The sequence below is a fragment of the Aspergillus nomiae genome (assembly GCF_001204775.2).
Source record: "Aspergillus nomiae NRRL 13137 chromosome Unknown contig00022, whole genome shotgun sequence".
NCBI lineage: Eukaryota > Fungi > Ascomycota > Eurotiomycetes > Eurotiales > Aspergillaceae > Aspergillus > Aspergillus nomiae.
In genome coordinates, this window is record NW_015378077.1 from 79,756 (window position 1) to 105,802 (window position 26,047).

At 49.0% G+C, this 26,047-nt stretch overlaps 10 protein-coding genes across 10 annotated transcripts; 6 read left to right on the top strand and 4 right to left on the bottom strand.

Annotated features, from left to right (window-relative positions):
- Positions 1-854: 854 nt before the first annotated feature.
- On the top strand, positions 855-3,898 carry ANOM_001693 (putative oligopeptide transporter; the record flags this gene model as incomplete). Its single annotated transcript, XM_015546950.1, has 13 exons — positions 855-1,050; positions 1,115-1,171; positions 1,221-1,297; positions 1,367-1,525; positions 1,589-1,719; positions 1,784-2,066; positions 2,130-2,305; positions 2,362-2,968; positions 3,024-3,096; positions 3,153-3,334; positions 3,390-3,507; positions 3,560-3,646; positions 3,702-3,898. 13 exons carry the CDS (start codon positions 855-857, stop codon positions 3,896-3,898), a joined length of 2,343 nt encoding a protein of 780 aa, XP_015410859.1.
- A 369-nt stretch (positions 3,899-4,267) lies between these two features.
- Positions 4,268-5,266, top strand: ANOM_001694 (uncharacterized protein; the record flags this gene model as incomplete). Its single annotated transcript, XM_015546951.1, has 1 exon — positions 4,268-5,266. One exon carries the CDS (start codon positions 4,268-4,270, stop codon positions 5,264-5,266), a length of 999 nt encoding a protein of 332 aa, XP_015410862.1.
- A 951-nt stretch (positions 5,267-6,217) lies between these two features.
- ANOM_001695 (oligopeptide transporter) lies at positions 6,218-8,184 on the top strand (the record flags this gene model as incomplete). Its single annotated transcript, XM_015546952.1, has 4 exons — positions 6,218-6,221; positions 6,284-6,874; positions 6,929-7,069; positions 7,133-8,184. 4 exons carry the CDS (start codon positions 6,218-6,220, stop codon positions 8,182-8,184), a joined length of 1,788 nt encoding a protein of 595 aa, XP_015410861.1.
- A 1,565-nt stretch (positions 8,185-9,749) lies between these two features.
- ANOM_001696 (ankyrin repeat domain-containing protein) lies at positions 9,750-10,685 on the top strand (the record flags this gene model as incomplete). Its single annotated transcript, XM_015546953.1, has 1 exon — positions 9,750-10,685. One exon carries the CDS (start codon positions 9,750-9,752, stop codon positions 10,683-10,685), a length of 936 nt encoding a protein of 311 aa, XP_015410864.1.
- Positions 10,686-11,307: 622 nt separating this feature from the next.
- ANOM_001697 (peroxisomal copper amine oxidase) lies at positions 11,308-13,463 on the bottom strand (the record flags this gene model as incomplete). Its single annotated transcript, XM_015546954.1, has 2 exons — positions 11,308-13,301; positions 13,355-13,463. 2 exons carry the CDS (start codon positions 13,461-13,463, stop codon positions 11,308-11,310), a joined length of 2,103 nt encoding a protein of 700 aa, XP_015410863.1.
- An 816-nt stretch (positions 13,464-14,279) lies between these two features.
- ANOM_001698 (uncharacterized protein) lies at positions 14,280-18,266 on the bottom strand (the record flags this gene model as incomplete). Its single annotated transcript, XM_015546955.1, has 7 exons — positions 14,280-14,600; positions 14,824-14,895; positions 14,948-16,512; positions 16,564-17,017; positions 17,287-17,747; positions 17,820-18,068; positions 18,119-18,266. The coding sequence occupies 7 exons, from the start codon at positions 18,264-18,266 to the stop codon at positions 14,280-14,282; spliced, it is 3,270 nt and encodes a 1,089-aa protein (XP_015410856.1).
- A 1,099-nt stretch (positions 18,267-19,365) lies between these two features.
- ANOM_001699 (RTA1 domain-containing protein) lies at positions 19,366-20,343 on the top strand (the record flags this gene model as incomplete). Its single annotated transcript, XM_015546956.1, has 3 exons — positions 19,366-19,513; positions 19,581-19,829; positions 19,883-20,343. 3 exons carry the CDS (start codon positions 19,366-19,368, stop codon positions 20,341-20,343), a joined length of 858 nt encoding a protein of 285 aa, XP_015410855.1.
- A 605-nt stretch (positions 20,344-20,948) lies between these two features.
- Positions 20,949-22,096, top strand: ANOM_001700 (P1 family peptidase; the record flags this gene model as incomplete). Its single annotated transcript, XM_015546957.1, has 2 exons — positions 20,949-21,662; positions 21,710-22,096. 2 exons carry the CDS (start codon positions 20,949-20,951, stop codon positions 22,094-22,096), a joined length of 1,101 nt encoding a protein of 366 aa, XP_015410819.1.
- Positions 22,097-22,417: 321 nt separating this feature from the next.
- ANOM_001701 (uncharacterized protein) lies at positions 22,418-23,051 on the bottom strand (the record flags this gene model as incomplete). The annotated part of the gene is made up of 3 exons (XM_015546958.1): positions 22,418-22,520; positions 22,597-22,817; positions 22,899-23,051. 3 exons carry the CDS (start codon positions 23,049-23,051, stop codon positions 22,418-22,420), a joined length of 477 nt encoding a protein of 158 aa, XP_015410818.1.
- Positions 23,052-24,075: 1,024 nt separating this feature from the next.
- ANOM_001702 (cytochrome P450 monooxygenase) lies at positions 24,076-25,864 on the bottom strand (the record flags this gene model as incomplete). Its single annotated transcript, XM_015546959.1, has 3 exons — positions 24,076-24,567; positions 24,622-25,310; positions 25,480-25,864. 3 exons carry the CDS (start codon positions 25,862-25,864, stop codon positions 24,076-24,078), a joined length of 1,566 nt encoding a protein of 521 aa, XP_015410817.1.
- Positions 25,865-26,047: the final 183 nt, after the last annotated feature.

Here is a 26,047-nt window from a genome sequence, read left to right on the forward strand (position 1 = left end):
GGGTTTACGCCGTTCCATTCGCATGGCCACCGGAGATATCTGCGCTGTAAACGTCAGCCACGCCAATTCTTTGCCAATAAACTAAGGGTAAACAAGAAAAAGTAAGCAATGATTGCACGACATCGGTTGGTTCTCGAACTCGGCCCGGACCGACGCCGAAAATATTTCTCGATGTGCATGGTCATGCATCCAATTGAGATGCTTCTATCCACGGTTACCAACGGCCAAGCTGCGGGCTGGACCTTCTTTGATTCTGTTATCAGTATATCTGCTGGTATTTTACCCTATATGGCAAATTGGCTATCAGTTCTAGATATCTGAAGTCGGGCATGTTGAACCCGCGGGTGTGTTAGGTTCCCACTGCAGTATGATATTAACCATAGGTGCACGCTGGAAATTGAAAGCAACTGGGTACATTGATATCTTACTTATTTCTTTTCCTTACATATATGACTGTCGAAAACATACTGTAAATTTTGATTTATCGCTGTCTACTTTCTATCTTCTACATGTTATATCGTGGCCCGAGTGGGATTTTCAATTCGTGATATCATAGACTCTTGAAGCTCCACTGGAATAGCTCCACATGCAACATAACAATTTCAAGCCCTTATAAGACGTCTGTGTTCCGATACACTAGCGTTATGATGTGATCTATCATGCTCAATAGCGTGATAGACACCCTGCCATATTTTGTGGGTCTGCTGTAATCCTTCCTCACAGCAGCCTGTAGTCTGGAAAACCCCCTTGCGTTATATTTATTGATAGACTCTCGCTGTAGTTCCCCGGAATTTCCTGTAGAAGGCCTCTACCGTAATAAATTGGCAAAGTATTGGACTTCCCTTACTTTCGCCATGCCTTCCGAGAGCCCTTCAGATATTAAAGTCCAAGGTGGCCAAGATGACCACAAGGGCGGGCCTACTGTCGAGACTCATACGACAGATTCAGAGTCAGGCAGAGGGGTCGATGAGATGCAAAAGGCCGGGGAGGTAAGCGAATTACCACCGGTAGAAGCATTTAAATGGAATGTCGATGGGGATCAATCACCGTGTGGGTAGCCCACGGACAAATGTTAGCTCAGAGCCATGTATGAACTAACTGGAGAATATTGCAGTCCCTGAAGTGGCCGCATGCGTGTCCAACACGGATGATCCAACCATGCTCTGCAATAGTGAGTCGCTGAAACTTTCTGCTGGTCGCATGTACTGACTCTATCTCAGCCGTTCGAGCGTGGATACTCATGACAATTTTCGTTATGTTATTTTCGGGCGTTAACCAATTCTTTGGCCTGCGATACGTATGTTGAGCACCCTTGAATCTCTAACATGCGTGCGCTGGATCACGCTTTGATACTGACTGGATCAAGCCTTCTCTCACGATCGGCTATGTTGTAGCCCAGCTTCTCGTGTTTCCCATCGGTCGGGCATGGGAAAAGCTTCCCCGTTGGAGGGTACCTTTGGGAAGGCTGTCATTCGATATCAACCCGGGAAAGTTCACTGTCAAAGAGCATGCATTTATTGTCATCGTCAGTCATCCTTTTCGAATGCAGATCCTAGACACTGTTGCTCACTTGTGAATGAATATATAGTGTGTCAATATCAGCGCTTCTACGCCTTATGCGCAAGGATCACTAATGGCAATCATTCACCCTCGGTTCTGGGGACGCGACTTCGGACCAGGCTTCTCTTTTCTGTACCTTCTGACCACCCAGATGATCGGGTAAGAGACTTAGTTGCAAAGAGAGTTTTCTTAAGTCAGATATACTGATATACATTTTGTCCAGCTTTGGTCTGGCCGGCCTTGCTCGTCGGTGGATTGTCTACCCAGCCGCTCTCATCTGGCCCACGTCTCTTTCCTCCACCGTTCTCTTTCGTGCTCTTCACGAGCGTGAAGATCGGTCTCCTGCAAATGGCTGGACCATCACTCGATACCGCTTCTTTGCTTATTTTACAATTTTCGGCTTCGTGCTGTTCTGGTTCCCCGACTATATCTGGACCAGTCTCAGCTCGTTTGCGTTTATCACATGGATTGTGCCTCACAACCAGGTGGTCAATACATTGTTCGGAGTGAGACCTCCCGACAGTTAACTCTAGATTCGTTGTCATAGTCTAACAGTCGTGGTGATACAGATGAACTCGGGCTTAGGGCTTCTGCCCATCAGCCTCGACTGGACCGAGATAAACTACGCCGGGTTTCCACTGACCACGCCGTTCTACATCACTTGCAATGCGTTCGCAACGATTGTCATTTTCTTTTTCTTCCTTTCGCCCATTCTCTACTATACCAACGTCTGGAACAGTGCTTAGTAGGTGCATCTGATTCTCACACTTTGTGTGGCATAATATCTAACCGGCTTACTAGCCTACCACTCCTATCGGCGAACACGTTTGACAACACCGGCCAGTCCTATAACATCACAAAAGTGGTTGATGCTAACTTAAACTTCGTCGAGAGCAAATACCAAGCCTACTCTCCAATGTATATTTCTATGGCGTACGCTCTTACTTACGGCCTCGGCTTTGCTGCAGTCACAGCCGTGATCGTGCACACTTATCTCTACAACGGTCGCGAAATCTGGGCCAAACTCAAAAACGCGCGCGCTGGTGGCGAGGACATCCATCGTCGACTAATGCATGCTTATAATGACGTGCCAGACTGGTGGTACGGAATATTGACCGTTATTGTGCTCGGGTTGGGCGTTCTCACCGTGCGATACTGGGACACGGAGTTGCCCGTCTGGGGATTTCTTGTCGTCTGCTTTGGCATGGGTGTCGTATTGATCCTGCCGGAGGGAATCCTACAAGGCACCACTAACCAGCGAGTGTTTCTGAATATCATCACGGAGCTAATCGCAGGGTATGCATACCCCGGAAGCGCGATCGCAAACACCATGGTCAAGTGCTACGGGTATAACTCAATTAAGCATGCCATGGATTTTGCCCAAGACCTTAAGATGGGACAGTATATGGTACGTGGATATGTCAGTACTCTCCTATGACTTCACTAATGATCCTACGATACAGAAAATCCCACCACGTCCGCTCTTCGCCGGCCAAATATATGCATCTATTATCGCGACCATGACTCAGACGGGAGGTGAGCTTCGGTATTCTTACCCGACAAGAGCCCAACCCACTAACAGGAACGTGCAGTTCTGCGCTGGATGCTTGGGCATATATCCGGGCTCTGTGACCCGAAGAACCCCAATCGCTTTACCTGCAACGGCTCCAAGGTGATGTACAATGCATCCGTCATTTGGGGAACAATCGGTCCACAAAGAATGTTCCAACAGGGACAAGTATACAACAGCCTCATGTACTTTTTCCTCATCGGCGTACGTTCTCACTTGGTCAGAAGTCCATTATATTTCCTGGGCTAACACCTACCAGCCCGTTGTCACTGTCATCGTGTACCTCCTTTACCGGCGATATCCCAACAGCTGGTTAAAGTACGTGAACGTACCGATCTTCTTCAATGCCGCTGGCAATATCCCACCAGCTACTACAAGTGAGTGAACAGGTTTTTTTCTTTTCAGGATTCAACAGACTAAACAGTTCAGCGCAATACTCCCTCTGGTTCATTGTCGGCTTCATATTCAACTTCTGGATCCGCCGACGCGCGTTCCAGTGGTGGAAGCGATATAATTGTGAGTTCTTTCGCCCGATTGCATCCATAAGATTAATACTGACCATTGAACACAGATCTCCTCCAGGCGGCCATGGATACAGGCACTGCTCTGGCTACGATCCTCATTTTCTTCGCATTGAGCTACACCGGTACCAAGCTTAGCTGGTGGGGCAATAATGTTGGGTCTAATACTTATGATTCGCAGTCTGTCCCCTACCTAAAAGTCTCCGCTGGGGGCCATTTTGGTCCGGGGCCTGGCGAGTTCAAGTAGGGGTGGTTCTGGTCTTCGGCTCTGGAATTATGATCCTGTCGCTCGTCGTGGTTTATATATCATCCGACGCTGTAGACTGAATACGAGAAATACATTTTCAGGGAACTTAAAATCTGAACTGTAGTAATATTTCTTTCCGTTTATTATTGTATATTTATTTAATAACTGTTTGATCTTTTCTAGCCAGGTATTTAGTTGTTGTAGCACATATTATTTTGGCAACGTTGTGCACTCGTACATACGTACATAGACGCGTACACTCGCGCATAACCGCGTACGCCTGCATTCCACGCAGCAGAATCGTCTTGGTGCACGACTAGATTCAAGTCGAGACACGCCCATTCATCCCGCCGTGCTGATCCATGAAACATGACTCTTTCTTTAGATTTTAATACATTAAATGACACACCCAAACCGGATCTGCCTTACGTCGAAGGTTATGAATTTTCTGCTCTCGAATTCAGCCCACCTAAACCCCAAACTAAGCCAACCTTCGGCCTTACTCCAGAAGAAGCTTTTCAAAGGGAGAACACGGACGTCTTAGCGCGCTGCCTGGCCAAGAAGGCTTTTCCTGGTCAGCCGGGCTCTCACACCTTGCGCTTGAAGATAAGAGAGCCTATCCGAGTAGGCGATGGAAAGACCTCGCAAATTGTTCTAGTGGACGTTGTTTCTGGCCAGGGTGCTACACCTATTGTTGCAAAAATATACGACCCGCTGTATTATGATCATTCTAATGATGATGTGGATCCCTTCCTCTATGTTCACATTGAACACAGTCGGGAAACTGCTGCTTACAGGCACTTGCAGGCCTGTGCAGAGAAACATGTTCCTGAGTATTATGGTTCTTATACCATGGACATCAGTTATTCCAACGGACAATTTCGTACGGTGGGATTGATACTGTCTGAATATATCAACGGAGAATCTATGGATACACTGCAGCCACAGAACTTTACGCAGCCCGTTCGAAAAGCCATTATGCAACAGATTGTTAATGTAGAGTCTCGACTCTACGAGGATAATTTATGGCACCGGGATACAAGTCCACGGAATATCATACTCTCGACTTCCAGCCTGCATATCACATTTATTGACTTTGGTCACACGTCTCTCGGTCGATCTCGTGACCCAACGGACAAGGATCAAGAAAGCCGATTTTTACCGGGAACGTATATTAGCCCTATGTTAAGGTGGTATAGGACTCGTGGTAGAGAACCTGTTTCTAATTTCGAAGAGTGGATAGACTGGGATTGGAACAGCTGGCTATTCGAGACCTATGGTTCAGATAGAAGAATGATCAATGCTGATATGATACAGAGATGGGTGCCCCCGAGTGCGCGACAGGAGGTTGCCTCCAAACTAGGATAACTCCACGCAGTGCTTATGTTTCATCCTGCCTTTGCCCATCCTCGCTTATGTCTCTATTGTCTAGCAAATCGATGATTAAGTTATAAAATGAAGCTTTTTCTATTCGTCATTATGCAACCCTCTTGCGTTCGAGGACTTAGTACCTTGTGTTGCTATTGTGATAGAGTCTGCGCTGAACTGTGGCGTCGAACCAGAACAACTATGTCCCAACCAACATTTACTAGTTCGTGTAAGTTATTAGATTATGAGACAGTATTAAGAAGTCAGCTTCGGACCACTCGACAAAGCCCACACACGTATGTTTAGAAACTGCCTATTGGAAATTCTTGTATGTGCAGACGACAAACCTCGGAGTAATCCGTTCACATATAATAAAGTGGGCAAAAATTGAGGAGCAATTGTCTGCAGCGACTCTGGCGAGATGCTGCGTCTTGGAGGCACACAAATCATTTATTCCCCACGCCGTGTCCAGATAATCTTAGATAGCCTGCCGCTTGATCTTGCATGTGGCTCAATAAGTTCAGTCGCGAGTCACCTTTCGGATATTCTCGGCGACGTTCGTATGTGAAATTGTGACAGCGGGATGTGTCTAACATCATCTCTCGGGCTCATGTCGCCATCGCAGTCCCGCGGCGAGATACTGAGGTCGTGCAACGCCAAGACAAGACCAGGATACAATAAGGATGAATTTAATGCGCCCCTTGGTGATCTAATCTATTAACCGCCTAGCGCTGTAGGGCAACGTGCAACTGATAGCAGGTCAAAACCACATTGCCAATCACATCATTGCCACCATAATGGCATACTGCTAAGGTTACATCTGGATCCTCCATTTCTTTTGATGTGTGCCATGTTGGCCATACTATATATTTCTACGGTGGCACTTCCGTACCCATTTTGGCGAAGGACTTGCATATAGTCCAGTGCTGTGACAACCTGCGGAACTGAACCATGGGTTAGTGACCATAATTTGCTCGCCTCTATTATCCGAGCCAACTTGAATTAACCGGTCATTAGCTCCTCAGGGTACGATAGAATCAAATTCGCTCAGTGAGGGGAAGAAAGCGGCGGTCACTATATCGGACGAAGAAAAGGCCTCTCCATCCGCGACGGAACCTGTCTACGATGGCGACCAGTATTTGGGCCAAGCGCCCACCGAGGAGGAATTAAATACTTTACGCAAGGTACCCGGCCCGATATCCGGGTCCGGATACTGGCTCTGCACCGTTGAGTTTGCAGAGCGTGCCTCCTATTATGGCTGCACCTGGGTCTTCCAGAATTTCATTCAATATCCTCTACCCCCCGGTGGGAATGGCGCGGGAGCGTCAGCGCCAGGGTCGGAAAAGCCAGCAGGAGCATTAGGGCAGGGATTGCAAGTCTCGTCCGCACTGACGCTGTTGTTCAAGTTCCTTGCGTACTGTATTCCCATCTTTGGCGGCTGGCTAGCTGATACGAAACTGGGACGATATAAGACAATCTGTATCGGGGTGGCGATTTGCGGTGTTTCGCATATTATCATGGTGGTCGGTGCGATTCCGAGCATATTGCAGGCTGGCCATGGCATGGCTCCGTTCGTGGTCAGTCTGATAATTCTCGCATTTGGAGCGGGTATGGATACAAATCCCCGTCTTTATGTCCACCGAGATCTAACAAATGCTATAGGTATGATCAAGGCTAATATTTCCCCGGTTGTTATGGAACAAGTCACTTTTAAGCATCCTTACATTAGAACTCTCAAGTCCGGAGAACGGGTCATTGTCCACCCCGAAACTACGATCCAGCGACTTACACTTACATTTTACGGTAGGCGGACATCAATTGATTCTACATGTCAAATGAGAGCTAACATTATCTTCATCCTTATAGGTCTGATCAATGTGGGCGCTTTCTTCGGGCTGGCGACCAGCTACTCGGCGAAGCGTGTCGGATATTGGCTGGCATACCTCATTCCCGGCATCATGTACTTCTTGATGCCAGTTATACTGGCCTTGGTATACAAGAAGACGATCAAAATGCCTCCGCAAGGGAACGTCCTCGGTGACACCTGGCATGTCATCAAACTAGCGATCCAACAAAATGGGTTCCGGAAGTTCGGATCGGAGGTGTACTTCAACTCAGTGAAGCCATCGGAGCTTGCGCGGCAGGGTATCGCCTCATATAAGGGGAGGCCGATCAGCTGGAATGATGGGTTCGTGGACGATGTTCGACGCACGCTCGTGGCCTGCCAGATCTTTCTCTTCTATCCCCTGTACTACCTCAACAACGGAGGCATCGGAAGTATCACCAACTCCCAAGCCGGATCAATGACAACTAAAGGGGCGCCCAACGACCTGGTCAGCAACTTCAATCCTCTAGCTATCATCATCGCGTCTCCGATCCTCAATTACGGTCTCTATCCCTTACTCCGTAGGCATAGGATCGAATTCGGCCCCATCAAACGTATCACCCTCGGCTTTATCCTCGCTGCCTTAAGTTGTGTCATCGGTGCCATCCTCCAATGGCGCGTCTACGAAACCTCACCTTGCGGCTACTATGCGACAGAATGTGACATTGGCGACGGCGTCTCCACCCTCTCCGTCTGGGCCCAAACCCCAATGTACGTTCTTCAAGCCCTATCGGAGCTCTTCGCCATCGTCAGCGGTTACGAGCTGGCCTTCTCGCGGTCGCCAAAGAGTATGCGAGCGTTGGTCGTCGCTCTTTTCCTGTTTACGTCTGCCGTCTCGTCTGCAATTAGTCAGGCTGTTGTTCCGGCGTTGGCGGATCCGCACCTGATTTGGCCGTTTGTAGGCACTGCTGTCCCGGGAGTGATATTCGCGGTGGTGTTTTATTGGATCTATCGCGGTCTGGATAAGGAGACGTTCCTACGGGACGATTCAGATGGTCAGCAGGAGATTCTGTCGGAGAAGGACAAAAATTAGGATAGTGATTGGTGGTATGAGTCAGATAGGGTTCTACTATGAGTTATCCGCGTGGTGCTAAAATAATACTCAGCTTCATTCTGAGATGTACGTATTGGAAGAGTCAACATACCATGAGATTGCTGTATGCATCTCCCAGCTACCTGGACTGGGGGAAAGAAGACGCCAGACCTGGCTACACTACTTGGTCACTACGAAAGTTTGATGGTCCTGGACCCTGAAAGCCTAGAATTGAACGGCATTTTTTCTAATCTCTTGATCATTGGCTCAAGGTAGCTCAGAGTGACATGTATTCGTTAGAGCCGTCTCGGATGAAGCGGAAGACATCGAATGGCCCATGCTGAAGGTCCCGGTCAAGCTCGATGACACTAGCACGACCGCAATTTAGACCCAAGGCCAACTGCATCCGTCAATGCAACCACGTCAAGTCCCTCCAGCTTTTTGCTCTCTTTACCACTGGGCTATTCAGTACCCCATGGCCAGTGCCCCCGAGAAAGTCCTACCTCATCATGAGAAGGTAGAGGCCTATCCGAGCATGCCGTGCGCGTACATAGAGAAGGGAGTTGATCCGAAGATGCAACGCTACATCCTATCTGAGACCTCGTCTCCACTCGATACTACCGCCCTAGTAGGCGTCTCTGCCATGTAGAGCACGTCTAAGGAAGGGTGTCAGTGGGTAGAATATGTCATCCCTAATCTAGAGCATAAAGACTTCCAACGTGGCAAGCGAGATGGCATTCGAGACTTGTCCAGGACAACAGTTCAGTCTACGTTCGCAGCGAAACAGCCCCAAAGCGGAAAGCCATTGCCAACTTTCAGTAGGACTGGACCTGAGGCATGTGTACCATTACGCTGTGTTATGCCAGACGTCCATGGAAGTCTATTTCCGGAAGATGTACTACGGATGGCACGGATATAGACACCTGTCATCCAGACAGCCCAGCCCAGCCAGCCAACGTGAGTACCGTAGAAAAATAACATGTGGCATGCGCCACTGCGTCAAAGGCTGTTATCATGAACTGCAACTCTTTGCCCAAAACAGATCTCTCAGCGATTCCGCATTGGGAACAAGATGCCATCTCATCCACTTCAGCCAGCCTATACATGTCATGTCGTTGGACTTTGACGCATCAATATTCCGTGAACACTGGTTCTAGACCAGCACCTTGACGATAATGGCGATGACTCTCGCTGGACATGGTCCTGACTTCTGAAAGCGTTCGACATTGAGAGCTAATGTAACCAGAAATTCATGGTTACTACTGTTTATCCGAGAAACGATATTCTACGGACAGGACGGAGAGCTCCTCATTGCATCGATTCTGCTCCTCGAGCTTCAACGACACCGTTGTATGTCGTATTGCAAAGGTTGTCTCTAACGTCAATGACGATCGTATTGAGAGCGTCCATCTCCACCTCGTTGGGAAGCTGAGGGGGATGCGCAAATATTTAAGGGGCGATTGACACAGCCCAAATGCCTCTCTATCATCGCAATCAACAAGATCTCAAGCATCGGTTCTCCAAGTCAATTACAATCAACCAACCACCGAAGTCAACTCTTCATCATGCCTTCCGCTGTCAACCAGAACGGCCCGACCTACGTGCCCCAGCCCGCCCATGCCGGCAAGACCAGCGACCCGGACTATAGCATCTGCGGTCCTCTCTTTGCCGCTGCTCAAAAGGGCGAGCTCGAGAAAATCAAGCAGATCCTCGACGCCGAGCCGAACAAGATCGACGAGCAATGCAAGAAACATGACCTGTACACTCCGGTGATCGTGGCCGCCGTCTCGGGCAAACTCGAGGCCGTAAAGCTGCTGTGCCAGCGACACGCCAATGTCAATCTCCGTGATAGTAACAGCTACACTATCATCAAGTTGACTCTTGACAAAGGCCATAGAGATATCGCCGACTGGCTTGTCGAGGCCTATCCGGACATGATCATCACCGATCCGCGTCTTCCTAAGGGAAAGGAATGGCTCAAAGCTCAGTTCTCCAAGATGTCCAACAACATCGAGGACGAGGCCAGCAAGCCGCCCCAGTCGGTGTTGGATCAGCTTCTCTCAGGCAACCTGAAGCCCGATACCGACCGCACCGTTTCGGAGGTCTACTGGGAGCATATCCTCCTTCGGTATATCGGTGATATCCCGTTAGATATTCAACGGAACTATTCCAAGAAACTCAAAATGGCTTTTTGCGGCACCTTTGATCGCACCTTGCAGGGCCATGAGGGCATCAAGGAGTCTGCAAGGTTGCTGAATAGTGTCTTGCCTACGACCCAGTACAATATCACTGGTACCCATGTCGCTCCGAAGGGTCAGTGGGTGACGGAGCGGTGGGAGTATCATGATTACGACCACAACCTGCAGGTTCTGGATGGTATTGATACGTTCTTGATTAATGAGGAGAAGGGGAAGATTGAGGTCATGTTGATCAATTACAATGTGTATGAGTTGACGTGGATTGATGACCCGGAACGCCCACCTAAGAAGGCACATAACTGACCCCAGTTTGATTTATCTGCTTTTGGCTGATAGATGTGTGAAGTGGCGAACAGTAAGGACAGGTGGGAAGAGGTAAACACAAGAGAAATTTGAAAATCTGAAAAAAAAAAAAAGAAAAAGAAAAATACAAAAAATACAAAAAGAAAGAAAAGACAAGAAAAAAGAGCGTGGAAGATGTAAGATTCGTGGTGATCTTTGTGGAGGGGAGGTCTTGGGGTTTTAGATGCACTGTCGTTAATGTTTAATCTGGGGTTGACGTTGAGATATAAAACTAGAAAAATGACAAAAAAATGGTTTTCGCTCATTTGAGCAGCCGTATATCCTCAACCCTTTCTCTTGATAACATAGTCAACCGATCAAGCAGGTTAACATTGGTGTAGATCACGAGAAGCAGGTCACATTTTTGGCAAATTGTTATCTGGCAATGTATATATAGTATTGTCTTTGCCACTTTACTTTCAAGTCAGGCTACACCAGATTAAGAGTCATGCATGAACATATAAATGAACCATAATAGATTAATCATTGTTATTGGTGCTTATAGAAGAATACATATAAAATCGCTTTTGCACATCAACTGCACTGGTATCCTACATCGTATGAAGCATAGGCTTTCTCTGACCTACAACCTCGAATGGTCTCCTGGCTTGCTGCCCGCACAGCAGGAAGTATCGAAGGCGTTGCGAGACATGGTATCAACGCACACTGAAGAGGGTGGCACCCAAAGACCAGGGTTCTTGACGAAGAAATTCGAAGCGCGGAGCATGATGCCGACAGGCTCGGCTGGCATGATGGGGAAGTCCTCAGTACGTGGGAAGTGGGTCAGGCCAAACTGGAGGTAGCAGACGATATCAGTGTTCTCGATAGACTCGTTCCGCTTGGCCCAGTCAAGGATGGTCTGGTTATGAGGGTGGTTCTCCTGACCGGTCGACTGGCAGACGAAGTCTCCAGCAGGGTATAATTCATAATCCTTGTAGGGAAGCACCCAGAGAGGCTTCCGTGCGAAGGCTGCGCGGTTGTGGACGACACCACCGGGCTTCGCTAACAAGGGAGCAGCGGCTGTGTTGATGATCTTGAATCCAACGGGCCTCTTCGAAGCTGGGTTAATCGAGTTCGGGTTGATGATATCCCAGGTTCGTTGCGTTTCGTAGCAGTAATCAGCGGCGCCTTCCAGAGACGTGCGCAGGGGTGTCTTCTTGCTGTAGAATGCATTGCCGTAGAAGTTCTGGGGCGATCCCACTGGGTAGTCTGATGCAACGGCGTCGTTCTGAACCACGGAATTGTTCTGGCCGTCCACCTCAGGATCGATACGCAGCGAGAAGATGTGCTGATGGTTATGGGCAGTGATTCGAGAAGCCACCTCGGTTCCGTACGGGGCAGCCTGTTCGGTGGAGTGCAGGGGGTAGGTGTTCAACATGCCGGTAAGCTTCATTTCCAGCTTGTAGGTTCCGTCGAGAGAGAAGATATGGTAGAATCCATAGTCATAGTTGGCCGCCGTGATGATTTGCGAGATAATCAACTTGCGATCACGAGCGGAGATCACTGTGCCGTCGCGGAAATCAGTGTGCTTATACAGAAGACCATTGTCCTCCTCATGGATACAGATGGCGTTCTTGACCACTGCTGCTTCGCCACTGGCCAGGGCCATCACTCCGTCCATGTAATGAATCGCACCCTTGCAATCACAGCCTAGCTTCAACGAGTTGCTCATGAAGCCACTTCCGTACTCGCCGACATCAAAGGCATGCTTCTTGTGGTGTGGCTTCTCCGGGCAACCGTACGGTACCACCATCTCGACCACGCTGATTCGGTTGAACAAGGTACGTTCGCGGTCTTGATGCATATCATGCGCGCGGACATCGGAGATGACGATACCCTCTCGGTAGTTGAATCCGATGTGCATCTTGTAGCCGGCCCAGGACAGCTCATTACCCTTCACCTGGAACGAGACACCCTGAGGCTGGACAATATCGATCGGCTTCAGGCGGTCATGGTTGTACTTGTCTCCGATAAACTGGGGCAGGTAGTTGTGCTCGGTAACCGGCATTGCCGTGCGTTCGCCGTTCACGTAGCGGATGTCCACACTCAGGATCTCCTCCCGCTCGGTATCGGCCACAACGGAGAAGTCCAGAGGGTGGGCGTACTGGTTGTCGAACTCAGAGTTACGGTAGTATGCCAAACCCTGCTGGAGACGGCGCTCATAGCCCCATCGCTCGTCCATACCAATCGCCCAGGCATCGATGAACACCTTGGACATGTCAGTGATTCCGAGACCCTTGCATGCTTCGATGACGCGATGATCCTTGCGCGACATCTCCTCCAACTTGTCCAGGTCTTCGAGGGTCAGCGTTGGCATGACATCGTTGAGGTCCTTCCACTCTTCGACCTTGGACGTGGTCAGATTCGCAACGGCCTCGGCGATCTTTCCGGACTGCCTGTCAATGACAATGGCATACGCGCGACGGTCGGGACGTGGCCCATTTCCTTGCTTGAATGCCGTATACTCCTTCTTCTTCGGCTCACGAAGAGTGATGCAGTTAAATTTGAGTTGCTTCGGGCTGGCATACTGGCGGAACAAGGCTGCCGCCACGGGGATTTCCGCAATGGAGAGCTGATCTGCGATCCCATTAGCGTCCGTTTCGAATTCTGAAGTGCTATGAGAAGCTTACCAAGTGGGTGAGGAGTTCCCTGTGGTGTCACTGCGGCAGCGGCGGCACTGTCGTAGTCTCCTTCACGGAAGATCGTGTAACCTGGGATTGATGTTGTGTCTGGCGCCATGGTGGATCTATTTTTGGTGAACAAGGTGGTAGTGTGTGACTGCGATGGCCATGCCAAAGTAGACCTGGGGAACCGCGGGGAAATGGGCTTTATATAGCCCCAAAAACCAGCGGCGATGTTCTACAATCGCCTCGAGCTTCCCTATCCGGAAATTCGAGCCCCGAGAACTGAAGAATGGCAGTCCCGAGCGAGTAATATCGGTCTGGTGCCACTGGCGGCTCAATCCCGAATTCCAGTGCATGCTAATTAAGCAATCCCTAGTCTTACGTTTAGAATTCTAGGCTGTGCCTTGCGCGGCGGCCAATCAAGGTGGCGTTGTCAATCCACAAGCCTGAAGGCGAATGATAGAACCGGGAAACCTTGGATGGGCCACGACCTGCCCCGGCCAACAACCGTAGCGGCTTGTGGTTAGCGATGCCAATGACATGATGGAATTTTATTTTGTGGGGCATGCATTCGTTTGCCGATCAATAGTCCTTAGGAGAAGCTGGAGGAGACCGGGCCAACTCGCAGCTCGTTTGACCTCGCCTTAGCATTGGTAACTCGTCTGCGTTGTCTCTCTGCCGAATATCTCAAACGATCGCGTTCTGCACGTCGTCGCCCGTTGAGTATCACTCACTACTTACCTCAACACGCAGTTCGGGTTCCCACAGGGCCCGAAAGCGTGGATGTGGAGATGTGGACGTCCTCCGGAGCACGATGCCAGAAGGCGACAATTCCCGAACGGACCCCCCGCAATCCGGCGCCAGACTGGATCCACCCTGATCGTGCCATGTGGACATTCTTTAAAGATTGAGTGAAAGCACCTCTGTTGGGCTACACCTGGAGTAGGAAGTCCAGCCGACCGAACCAATTCGGCGCGCCGGGGATCGAGGGCTTGGGTGGAGCCCTTGGGCGCAATTGGCCGCGATTGGTCCGTTGGCGGCAATCAAGCGAGATAGCTTGCCACGACGGCGTCTGTACGTGGCCACCCTTGTTATCTGGGGTCTGGACCGGATTTTTGAGTGATTGGATGATTTGCTGGACCCTGCAAGAGAAGACTTGGAAAACATCCCGCGGAACCCGAGGATACGCAGCTGGGACTTTAGGGTCAATATGATTCTCCCTGGATGCCAACGGCTGCATTCCACCGTAAATCTGTTAGTCAATATAGCTCTGTGCCTTTCTTGAGTATCTCTGTAATATGGACATTCTTTTATTTGATTGTATTTTATATTTCTAAAATAATCTCATAAATATCACCAAACTCGCTATGACACAGAGAAAGACATGAAACAAGGGAACACGAAGAAACGGGGCATACCAACTGGCGAGAAAGATGAGCCGTGTTTTTGCCTGAGGAATCGATTCTTTCGCATACCGTGTGGTGTGGTGATATGTACTTGACCAGTGTCGCAAGAGGGTTGGGGAACGCATCGGAGCTCTTCCCAGTCTAAGATTTCCATTCGCCAAAGTAATTCGGAACATTAGTAACAAAGTCAAACCAATGTTATTATCGACCGGAACGTGTGAATGTCAGGAGGTCCAAACTGGGCCTGTGTTCCGACATGCCAGCCAACTCGCTTCAATGTCTTAGGGTCATCACCAGCCGGGGTCACGATGAGAGAAAAATACCAACCCCTGATCCCTATCCCGACGTATTCGGCAAGAACCAAGCTAAATAGCCTCATAGTCTTGATAAGACCGAGCGAAACATCGAGTTGGTTACTGATGGTGTCAAACATCAGATAAAACCCTTCATCCGCTTCATATATTGTCTGAAGACCTGTGGTGCCCTTCGCCACCAGGCCCTCGTAATCTACCAGGAAGAGAGGGAAAAGAGGCGCTTCGATCTTGATCCAGCCGCCTCTTACTCGTCCAAAAGGGTTGTCACCGTCTACATCGACTTGTACATCCAGGACTGACGCTATGGGGCTGATCTCTCTATAGAGTTCATTCATAATACCATCGACAGAAGCCCATGACCAGGATGGCGCCCGATACTCGCGTACTGCCCTACACTTGCCTAAAGGTTGCCAAGTTAATCCTTCCACGAGAGAGTTCCCCCAAAGTCCTGCTACATAAGAGTCTCCCAGCACCTTGCCGTACTCTTTCGCGATGCCAGATATCGCGGGTAGTTTGTCGGAAGGAAATGTCAGGCTACGCCGACTATAGAGTGCCACTAGGCGGTACCAGTGGGCACGCATATTTTGGGGCGGTACTGTGCCATATCTGCTCCGGTCGGCGATCGATCTATACGGGTATCCGTTTGTATAACCCACTTCGGGTCCGTCGATTAGCTCGAGGCCATCTTCCGAGATGATATGTGTTTCACACACGAAATACACTTTATCACTCGCAAATATCAGACTTCGCTGCGAGAATAGTCGTTCCTGAAAAGCCCATGCCCTTTTAGAGAGGGGCTCCTCGTTCAATTCCAAAGCGTTCCGTTTGCTGAAGTCTGAAAAGGTTGGCAGCAAGCAGGCCTTGACATGCCCTGCGCAGGTGTTGCTCGTGTGAGGAAGACTTACACTGGGCCTTGGATTTCTAGAAGGCACAAGTCCCTCCTGGCTGTTTGCGGCACAGGTCGCTGACAGGCATAGGTAGGCATTCCCATAGATTGACCCCATGTTGGCAGATTCTCGCTCCCAATCCTGGGGGTCATCTTGGTAAATGCAGAGGCGGTCGATCCACAGGTACTGAACATGAAGAGCTCGTGTCATTAGTATCGCATCTTGAAAGGTCTGTGGTAGGTCTTGTAGGAGCATCCCTTCCTTCTTGGACGCAGCGTTGAGGCGTGTTGTTGCGGAAGTCCTGTCTCCACCCCAACAATAGCTAAGGGTCACATAATGCCCACGAGTCTCACCACCTGGCTCGACGAGCTTCACCAGATCTCCCGAGCCTTCGCATCCCACATCAATGAGCCTAGTCGGTAGGGGCCTTGGCGGCATAGCGCACGACCGGTGTTGGTTGTTGCAATCGGCGATCCAGCCAGCAAAACGACGACATGCTGCGGTATCCAGAGCATTTTTGGGTTGGCGTCCCCGAAACACGGTAGCAAGAGGGTCGTCTAAGCTACATTAGCGGAACCATCATCGTCGGGTATTAAGCCTGACTACACCTTCGTCACAGCAGAAGACCATGACAGCTACCACCAGTGCGTCGTACCCACTTCCCCGGTCCATATTGCTGGCAGTAAGCACAGCAAAGCCATCCCCTCCGTTAAGGCGCCTGGTCAACCATAAATCAAAGCGTGGACGACGTGCTACTAGTTCTGATGGCATATTTTGCGGATGCTCCATTGCTTGGATCATGCGGTTCACCTGGTCCTCCAGAATATGGCAGAGCTCGCACCCTGCCGCCGATGCCCGTCGCAAGCTGTCTATATTCGGGTGATGAGGGAAGCCCAAATCATCCCGTAGCGGTCGGTTGTCGTTATTACCTAGCGCTATGATCGACTGATGGGGCCCGAGGGCGATGATGTTGTCTAGTCTCGGGAACGCGGGGAGGCCTTCTAGAGGGATGCTTTGACATAGCTCACATAGAGTCATTGTGTGTAGCTGAAACGAGTAGGTCTAGATGGTATATAAAAGTAATATTCAAGCTCAAAGTGAGGAGAATCAAAGGACTCCCCCTTCGTCGCTGTTCTCTCGTTAGCTATTTGAAGTCCAATATTTGCTCTACGTATTGTATTAGTCGACCCCGCACGGGTGCCACGTAGCTGAGGCTGAGATGTAAGAAAATATTTCTGTCAAATATATACATGGAGTGATTTCTAACATTAAAAGGGGCTCAGGAGACATGAATCATTAAGCAAGTAAAGCACGCTCAGTATTTCTCAAACCTGGCTATTGACCTCCATTTCATGCGTGGCACTAGGCTCATATTTGCGAGTCACGACGAACTTTTCAAAATACTGCTCGCCCCGGTCCAAAAGGCAGTTGACTTGACTGGGATGAATGTAGTTGAGAACCGCCATAGCAAAAAACATCAGCAGAGCGTCGAAGACGTAAATGAAGACTTCATGTTTCATGAGGAAGCCGTCGTAGCCATCCAGATACTCCACGACACGAACCACGGACCGTACCAAAATCAGAACACTAGTCACGTAGAGTGCAACCATATGTCGACGCCAGATACGACCTGCCTCAGGAGATGCGCTAATGTGTTTCTTCGCCATGCGCAGCTCAAAGACAATAGCGGTGATCACGAAAAAGCCGAAGAAGATGATTTGTACGAACAATCCACCGATAATAACGTGTTCTCCGGTGCTGGGATCATCTGCCGATACCATAAGACCGGCGCCTGTATGTTGTTAGTTTTTGATTCTAAACAGGGGGGCGAGATGTGTATATGACTGAGGCAGTGTCAACGTACCAGACGCTTGCATCAGGAAGGATAACACATCACCCGCCACGAATATCTTCGTCAGCCAGCGAAGGGGAATGACCGAGTATTGTTCTGCCTGAAGCATAGTAATGATGCGGCCCAGGGTCATGTAGATACTAGCGGCGAGAAAGGCTGGTGCGATCAGGATGAGGGCGCTCTGCATGATATAGGGGCCCTTGGTGTAGTTGGGAGCTTCATTTGTTGACAGTACACGGCCGACATAACCAATTGCTTCGACTAGGGACCACTTAGTAGAGCTCTCTCAGGAGCTTGAGGCCATGACTTACGGATTCCGCCAATCGCAAAAGGGATCATGAACCATGTCCGTGTGCGGAGTAGCTGATAGAAATGGAGCAGGGTGCTGAGGGCAAATAGTGCAACGAAGATGCCTCCAGCAGCACCGGATGGTGTGTAGTAGTAGAATGTGAACTCCATTTTCGAAAGTATGGTGTATTCCAGCACGACAGATTCAAATCGGAATATAGCGTGGTAGTCTTCGACGGCACACGCGATCTCTGGCAATGTCCCATCACCCACAACGGGGGAAGAGACACCTTAAATAGAGCCCGGCATGCATCAGACCTTCGTTGCAATAAAGTAGTAGGGACGAAAACGTGGTGGCTACCCCTATAGTGTATTGCGCAAAGCAGATAACCTAGTGGGCGTGATTTTCTACATGTGGCCCACATTAGCCTCGTTCTCGTATTCTTTGCCATTTCCAGCGGCGGAAGTTATGCGTCCCCTTAAATTGCCACCAAAGCCAGAAATAATCGCATTTGCTATCCATGCTATTCCCTCAGCCGTGCGGTATGGAATAATTGAGGTATATAGATGAACTAGAACAGTTCAATGTCTCACCGAAAATTCCCTGGAGGTCATACGCACTGCCCTTCCGGAAGAGATATCCCCATGGTGCTTCGTTAATGGACCTGGAATTGATGACTGTCCATAGTTAGTTGTAGTACCAGCCATTATCTATATTATAGAGAGCTACAACAATACTATCAAGTTGTTAGAATTCTCTCGTCGGCAAATCTATACGTGGGTCTCCCGTTGTGGATTCCAACCAACATCGAGACAACAAAATTTCTATGGCTTGGCGAAGGTTAAATCGAGATCAAGAGGCAGCGCCATGAACGGCAAAGGATCCCGATCCTGTGATTGGACACCTGCCAAATTGAAACTTATCGTACTAGGAAAGAAAGGTGGGGAGGGCGCGAGCTTGTCGTACTTCGTATCCATCACCACTTCAGGTAGCCTGGGGCTGGACTAACGTCTCCCACCGGTTAAAGACCCAGTTTTCTCGGCCATGTTTATGGTTCTATGAATACCCAAATATAGAGTAAACAAAACGGATCAGGACCTTGAAACAATATGGAAGCCTTGGTATTTTCAGTGTCTGCTCATATATTTTATCCAAAATCCTACCTGACAGCTCTTCCTATCTTGCCATTCAGCATCGCATTGGTCTTATTCGAACTACGAATTGTCTGCCCAGGATTTACCTCTCTTTTACTTTTATCCGAACGGCATCATGGGATACCAGTTCTACCATTATAATCCATCGGGAGGTGCAGCAGTTAGCTTTGCTGCTGTCTTTGGTCTTACAACGGTTATACACATCTGGCAGATGGTTCGATCCAGGACATGGTATTTGACGCCGTTTGTTATTGGTGGTATATGTATGTTCTGTTAGCCCTTACCGGCTATACATTGTGGGAATATGCTGACATATCTACCTCACTTCAGTTGAGGCTATCGGTTACCTATGCAGGTACATCAGTTCGACCGAAACACCGGACTGGACGATGAAACCATACGTTGGACAGAGTCTACTACTGCTCCTAGCGCCAGCCCTGTTTGCCGCATCCGTATACATGATCCTCGGACGCATTATTCGAATGCTGAATGCCGGCTCTATCTCCCTGATCCGTCCATCATGGTTGACCAAGATCTTCGTGACCGGCGACGTGTTATCCTTCTTAGTACAAAGTGGAGGTATGATCATTACTATCAGCCCTTAGAGAAAACATTAACGATAGGATATATAGGAGGAGGCATGCTGGCTCAAGCCAAGTCGCAAGATTCAGTAAAAATGGGCGAGAACATGATCATTGGTGGCCTATTTATTCAGATCATCTTCTTCGGATTCTTCATCGTCGTTTCGATTGTCTTTCACCGTCGCATGCTGTCCACACCTATGCACCACATGGTGGTCACTGAAGTCCCGTGGAACCATTATATGAAGATCCTCTATACCGTCAGCGTTCTGGTTATGATCCGATCGATATATCGTGTGGCCGAGTACGTCCAAGGGAGTGCTGGATATCTGCAGAGCAACGAGGCTTTCATCTACGTGTTTGATGCGGCATTGATGTTCGCCTGTTGCATCATTCTCAATTGGTGGCACCCTAGCAAGATCGTTTCTTCCAGGAAGAAGATCGACAATGGTGCTGACCTTGAGATGTTGAATAACACCCAGTATGATCACGCTCAATATGGGCGTTACTGATCGGTTTCAGTTCAGCCGGAGAATTTCTCCACTGGGATCAGATGCATTTGAACCAAGATCTAGCAGTTGATCTTAGACCCTTCCCCGTTGTATCATTACATACCTCTAGTAGATATTTGTTATAGTGAGCGAAGGATTCGGGCAAAGTACTTTAAGTAATTGGTCTCGATGGTCTTCTACCTATATAGAACACAGATACCTGACCAAGAAGACGTATATTGCGAGACCTTGAAAAGTATCATTATGGTTCACCTTCGCTCAAGTCTAACAGGTACATCCGATCGCTTACGCCATATAATGTATTATTTATCCGAACCTATCCGGTCTCATTTCACCCCGGTCCATCGAATCCTGCCCGAGTCTGACCGGTACTCCGGATCATTTCCCTTGTCCGGTGCCTATCAGTTGTAGGATCTACTTTTAAACCATGCCCGATTCGTCATAATGAGGTTACATTGCTCATATCGAGCCAGTTAGCTTATTATCAGGTGGGTGGGGGTTCAAGAGGTATTTTGTCCGGAAGTCAGAGCTCCAATTATCTTTGACATCCTTCTTCTCTTGATCTTCCACCCTTTCCCCCTTATTGCCCAGACGATAAACCACACATGCGTGTCCGGCTATCCACCGGACGGATGCGTATCCGAGAATTTCTTCCTGACCTCGACTTGGGAGTGTACCCCCCGGGACCGCTGAATTCCATCAGCGACGTGCAGGGGGTTCAGGTCCATACCCAGGAGATATTCGGTGCCAAGGGCGCCATCAACACTGGCGTGACCTGCATCATTCCTCGCCCCAATTGGGCTACTAGTGCCTGTCACGCTGGGATCTTCCGCTTTAACGGCTCGGGAGAACTCACGGGCGCGCACTCCATAGAAGAGGCGGGCCTTCTCTATTCGCCGATTGTTCTCACTGGAACCTTTGGGATTGGAGCCGCCCATCAAGGGATATATCAATATGCCGTGGAGAACCTGGGGTATAACAGAAATGCCCAGCTGGAGTGGCTGATGTTGCCCGTGGTGGGCGAGACGTTCGACGGGTACTTACATGACTGCGCGTCATTTTCTGTGACTCCTGAGCATATTGTGCATGGCTTAGAGAATGTGGTGGCTGGGAAAACAGTTCCAGAGGGTAATGTGGGTGGCGGCGTTGGCATGGTATGCCACGGGCTGAAAGGGGGCACTGGGTCCAGCAGTCGCCGGGTTCTCGGAGACTACACGGTGGCCGCGTTGGTCCAGGCCAACTATGGGCAACTAAAGGATCTCCGCATTGCAGGGGTTCCGGTTGGGAAGATACTAGCTGGAGAAGTTGCGAGCGACCCAGTAAGGCATGGGATGTATGAGAAAGCGCGCAGGCCAAAGCCCACAAGGACGGCAGTATAATCGTTGTACTGGCGACAGATGCGCCTCTTCATCCCGCTCAGCTGCAACGCGTTGCGAAGCGGGCAACAGTTGGTCTCGCTCGCGTTGGTGGCCAGGGACACAACCAATCCGGGGACATATTCCTAGCTTTCTCTACGGGGAACGAGATACCTGTCAACCAGCACCAGCAACCCGCTCCAGTGACACGGGTGATAGACGTGGTAGATGATTCCGCTCTCAATAGTTTGTTCGAAGCGACAGCCGATGCGGTTGAAGAGGCAATCTACAACGCACTCTGTATGGCGGAAACCCTTACGGGGTTCCTAGGTCATACAGTCGAGGCACTGCCCCTTGTCCGCGTCAAGGAGATCATGAAACAATATCACAGGGCATAGCATGGCGAGCTAGTATCAGGCTGGGTATGAGCATCCGCAATTTTCCGTGTCCGAATAGGTCCTATACATATGTTGCTGGTTGTGTCTTGACTGATATCTAGCAAGGCATTTCTACAACGAGCAGCTGGAAGAAAGGGTGTCTAGTGATTGCCATCTTTCTACCAATACCTACAACACGATCTGTACTGGATCACTGGAATAATATTTCGTAGAGTAACAAAGATTTCTCATCTGAACCTTGTAGTAACATAAATGTGAGATGCTCTCGTATCGTGTCAGAAGGACTAACCACATGGTGGCTAAGTTACAAGGCCTCTCTTATCAACAAGGGGACTTGGAGCTCCCTACTCCAGGGAGTGAGCCATGTTGCTTATAGTATCGTCGGTCGCGGACACAGATGAACGAGAGGAAGCCAGCGAAGCCGCTGCATCAAATCCATTCGACATGTCAGTGTTTTCCTTATGCACGCCAACAGCAGTTCGCAGAACCAAGACACATACCATAACACAAGAGCCAATATAACTATAATAACACCCAATGCACGACTACTGGTACTGTGGGAACCTGAAGTCCCCATGATGGATATGATGAACAGTGCGAACCAGAAGAGGGTATCAATGATGTTCAAGATCATATTGGCTTTGCTACTCGCCCAGCGTTTGAATCGCGCAGCGTGAGCAGTAACGATTTGATATGTCATAAACACTGCTGATTTGACGCACTGTATATATGCAATGTTTTCAGTTAGTTGAAGCTAATAAGGAGAATCGCTCCTCACAGTGTATAAGTGTCAATCACTCACCACCGCGATACCCCATGTGTTGGTCCGACTTGACGGCGTACCCTTATCAGCCACTCGTGCGATGACAAGGATGAAGGTAAGCAAGAGCAAGGAGCCGATGATGATATGCAATCGGAACTTGATTTTAGGGCTATTATCGATTGAGAGATTCATTTTGATCGTGTCTTTCTTTGGGAAGCGACTCCGGCTATTATCACCCAGGAATTATGAGAAAATGGCGAGAATCTAGTAATATAAACAAGAATATGGAAAGACAATGATGCTAATCAATTATGATTGTGATACATTGTTCACTTTATAACACACATGCCCTTGATATATATATGTCTAGTTTCCCATACCTACGTCGCACATCGTACTCGTTTAGACGTCGCCAAGGCGACAAGCTGCGTAGTCTTCTGGAATAACTTCATTTTACATGTATCATACCGAAGAACCGTTTATTCTGATACCTAGGCCAGGCATGGGAGACACAAATCGGCACCATTCAAACGCTCGGTCCAATTCCTCCTCTTGGCGCATTCTCGCATTCGTATCGTTAACCCTAACAGGCTATTTTGACCCACCGGCTCGAAATCGTTAGAGATTTCAACCACTCACAACACAGTAGCAAAGTGTCATGGAGACCCAATACTTTGGATCTGTCTATGGAAGAGAGAGGGCTGGGGCGGGCATTGCGAGGCAAAGTCGCTACGAGGGTTAACATCGGTTTGATTGAACATTTCGCCGCTGTTGTTCCTGGAGAAACATATGGAACACTCTTTGGGTACTACCGTTGGATCAATACTTCTATTTCACATTAATGAAACTATTCAATTGCAGAATTTGGAACTTGAACGAACGTTTCAATAGCCATCACAGATAATATGTACTTCACGCGGTGCTGTGCGTCAGTGAGTGCAAGCCTCAAAATGCTCAATATATTCTACAACAGATTGTGAACATGAAGCCCAGGTAAACATCGATGTTATCCTGTTGGTTACTAGGCTATGTCGGGTGTACATATTCCTGGGCAAATCTGTCACCAACATATAGATTCCATTTCAACGCTATGATTACGCTGATGATATGAATCCTGGAGACAAGACAATATGTCATTAGAGTTAATAGTCGCAAAATGTGTCTCTTATAGCTTAAGAAGACAATATTAACAATTCGATTAACCATAAAGTTATAGTTATCGCCCCACCCATCGAAGGCCTACTGACTCGACAGATGGCATCTGCAATGTAAGGCCCACGATACTATTCTGTATCAAGAAAAGTGCATGAGATCTTGTCTGGTCCATGGTTTGATCAGGAGATGGCACTAGCTCCACACGGTGGTGTTTAAAAAGGCGGAGAAGAACTGCGCAGACCTCGATCTGTGAGAATTTCTGTCCTGGACAGAGCCGCGGCCCGTCTCCCCAGGCAAAGAGGTACTGGGGCAATTCATTGGAAACAATTCCCAGAGATGAGCCGGACTCCTTCAATATCCACCGATCGGGCCTCCAGGCCAGAGGGTCAGGGCCCCATTGTTTGGGATCAGTATGTAATGCTATCGCATTAACATTTATGGACGTATTTTGGGGAATTACGAACTCCCGCTCAGGTAGCAATAGGGTCTGAGGAGTAGCATCTGTCTTTCGCACTATATTTGGGACCGGGCCGTAGAGCCGAAGAGTCTCGTACTGTATCCAGCATTAGAAACATGAGCGGACTGCACCATAAGGCAGGAAGCTCACCAGGATTGCTCGGAGTCGCTGTGTTTGTGGAAGAATCTGACTATGGAAGGGAATTTCTTCTCCACTGGCTTGATTTTGTGACAGGTTGTCAATCTCTTCTAGTGCCCACTCCTGCCAGGCTGGGAATATCGCCATGAGATGGATAGCATAGATCAAAGCATTTGCAGTGGTCTCGTGGCCGGCGAACATGAAGAGAAAGAGGTTTCCCGTGACTTCATCGCTTGATAAGCCACAATGATCTGTCGGAGCGAGGATTGATGAGAGGAGGTCTGCGTGCGCTGTCTGTTCTGACCGTGCCGTTCGGGCTTCCACAAACTTGGTCAATAACTCGCCCAAGGCTTTATAGCTCTCCTTAAGTTTTTGCATTCCTCGAACTCCTCGCCCTAAAGCCATTGGGTTTGATATTCCGTTTAAAACCACATCTAGATGCGATTGGCAGGCCGCAACGTCGCCTGCTAATATCCTAGCATCATCTTTATCGACTCCATCGATATTAAGGCACGCTTTAAAAAGCACACCCAAACTCAGCGCCAAAATATCGGACCGTGTACTGTTCACAGACTTGACGTTGGCCCATTGCTTTAATACCTTTGTCGCATTTCTCGTCGATTCGACCCAGACTGCCTCGTGTAGCTTCTCGTTGAATGCACGCGCAGTCAACTTCCGGTGACGCTGCCAATCGGCCCCTTCTACCTGAAGCCTGTCAGCTTGTTGTGTTCATGTGTCGTCGTGGGAGCCGCAACGAAAAAAAGATGGGATCGGGAATTCCATACCGTAGCTAGGTTTTTGCCAAAGACATTCATTTTTTCTTGATTCTTTTAGCGACTAACCTGCGTTCCTTTCAGGGAAGATCCATACCTAGTAGGCTACTTGGTTTTGGAAAGTCTCTCCATCGTGAAAGCACTTGTTTTGCCGCGCCTGTATCCGCCACGTATAACTCACATGTCTCCGGCGTAACCAAAATGAATAGCTTTCCATACTCGGCATGGACTGCGAACTTCTCCTGGAATTTCGCGTTTCTGCGCAGCAGTCTAACAAACGGCAATTGAGTCATACAAGTTGGTAGAATATCGAGGTCCAGGATATATCTCAGTAACTGCAATGCTAGACCACTACTCGAGATAGGGCTCAGGATAATAGGCACATGCAGCTCCTTTGCCTGTGTCCAGTTGCGATACCATGGCCAACCCACGTAGATGCACCAGGTAGCAACAACAAAGATGATTACTGACACAAACGACATGTGGTAAAAAGGGTAGCGACACTGGACGTCAGGGGTGTTGAGAAGTGGGAAAGGCTCAATTCCAGCGCACGCAAGCTAGGTGGACAGAGATCAGTTCCAACTTATCTTAGTCTCGAAGCCCACTTAAGCCGCTGTGGAATATATATATGAGCTTAGCTCTAGCTAGTTCAGGGATCTGGCCAT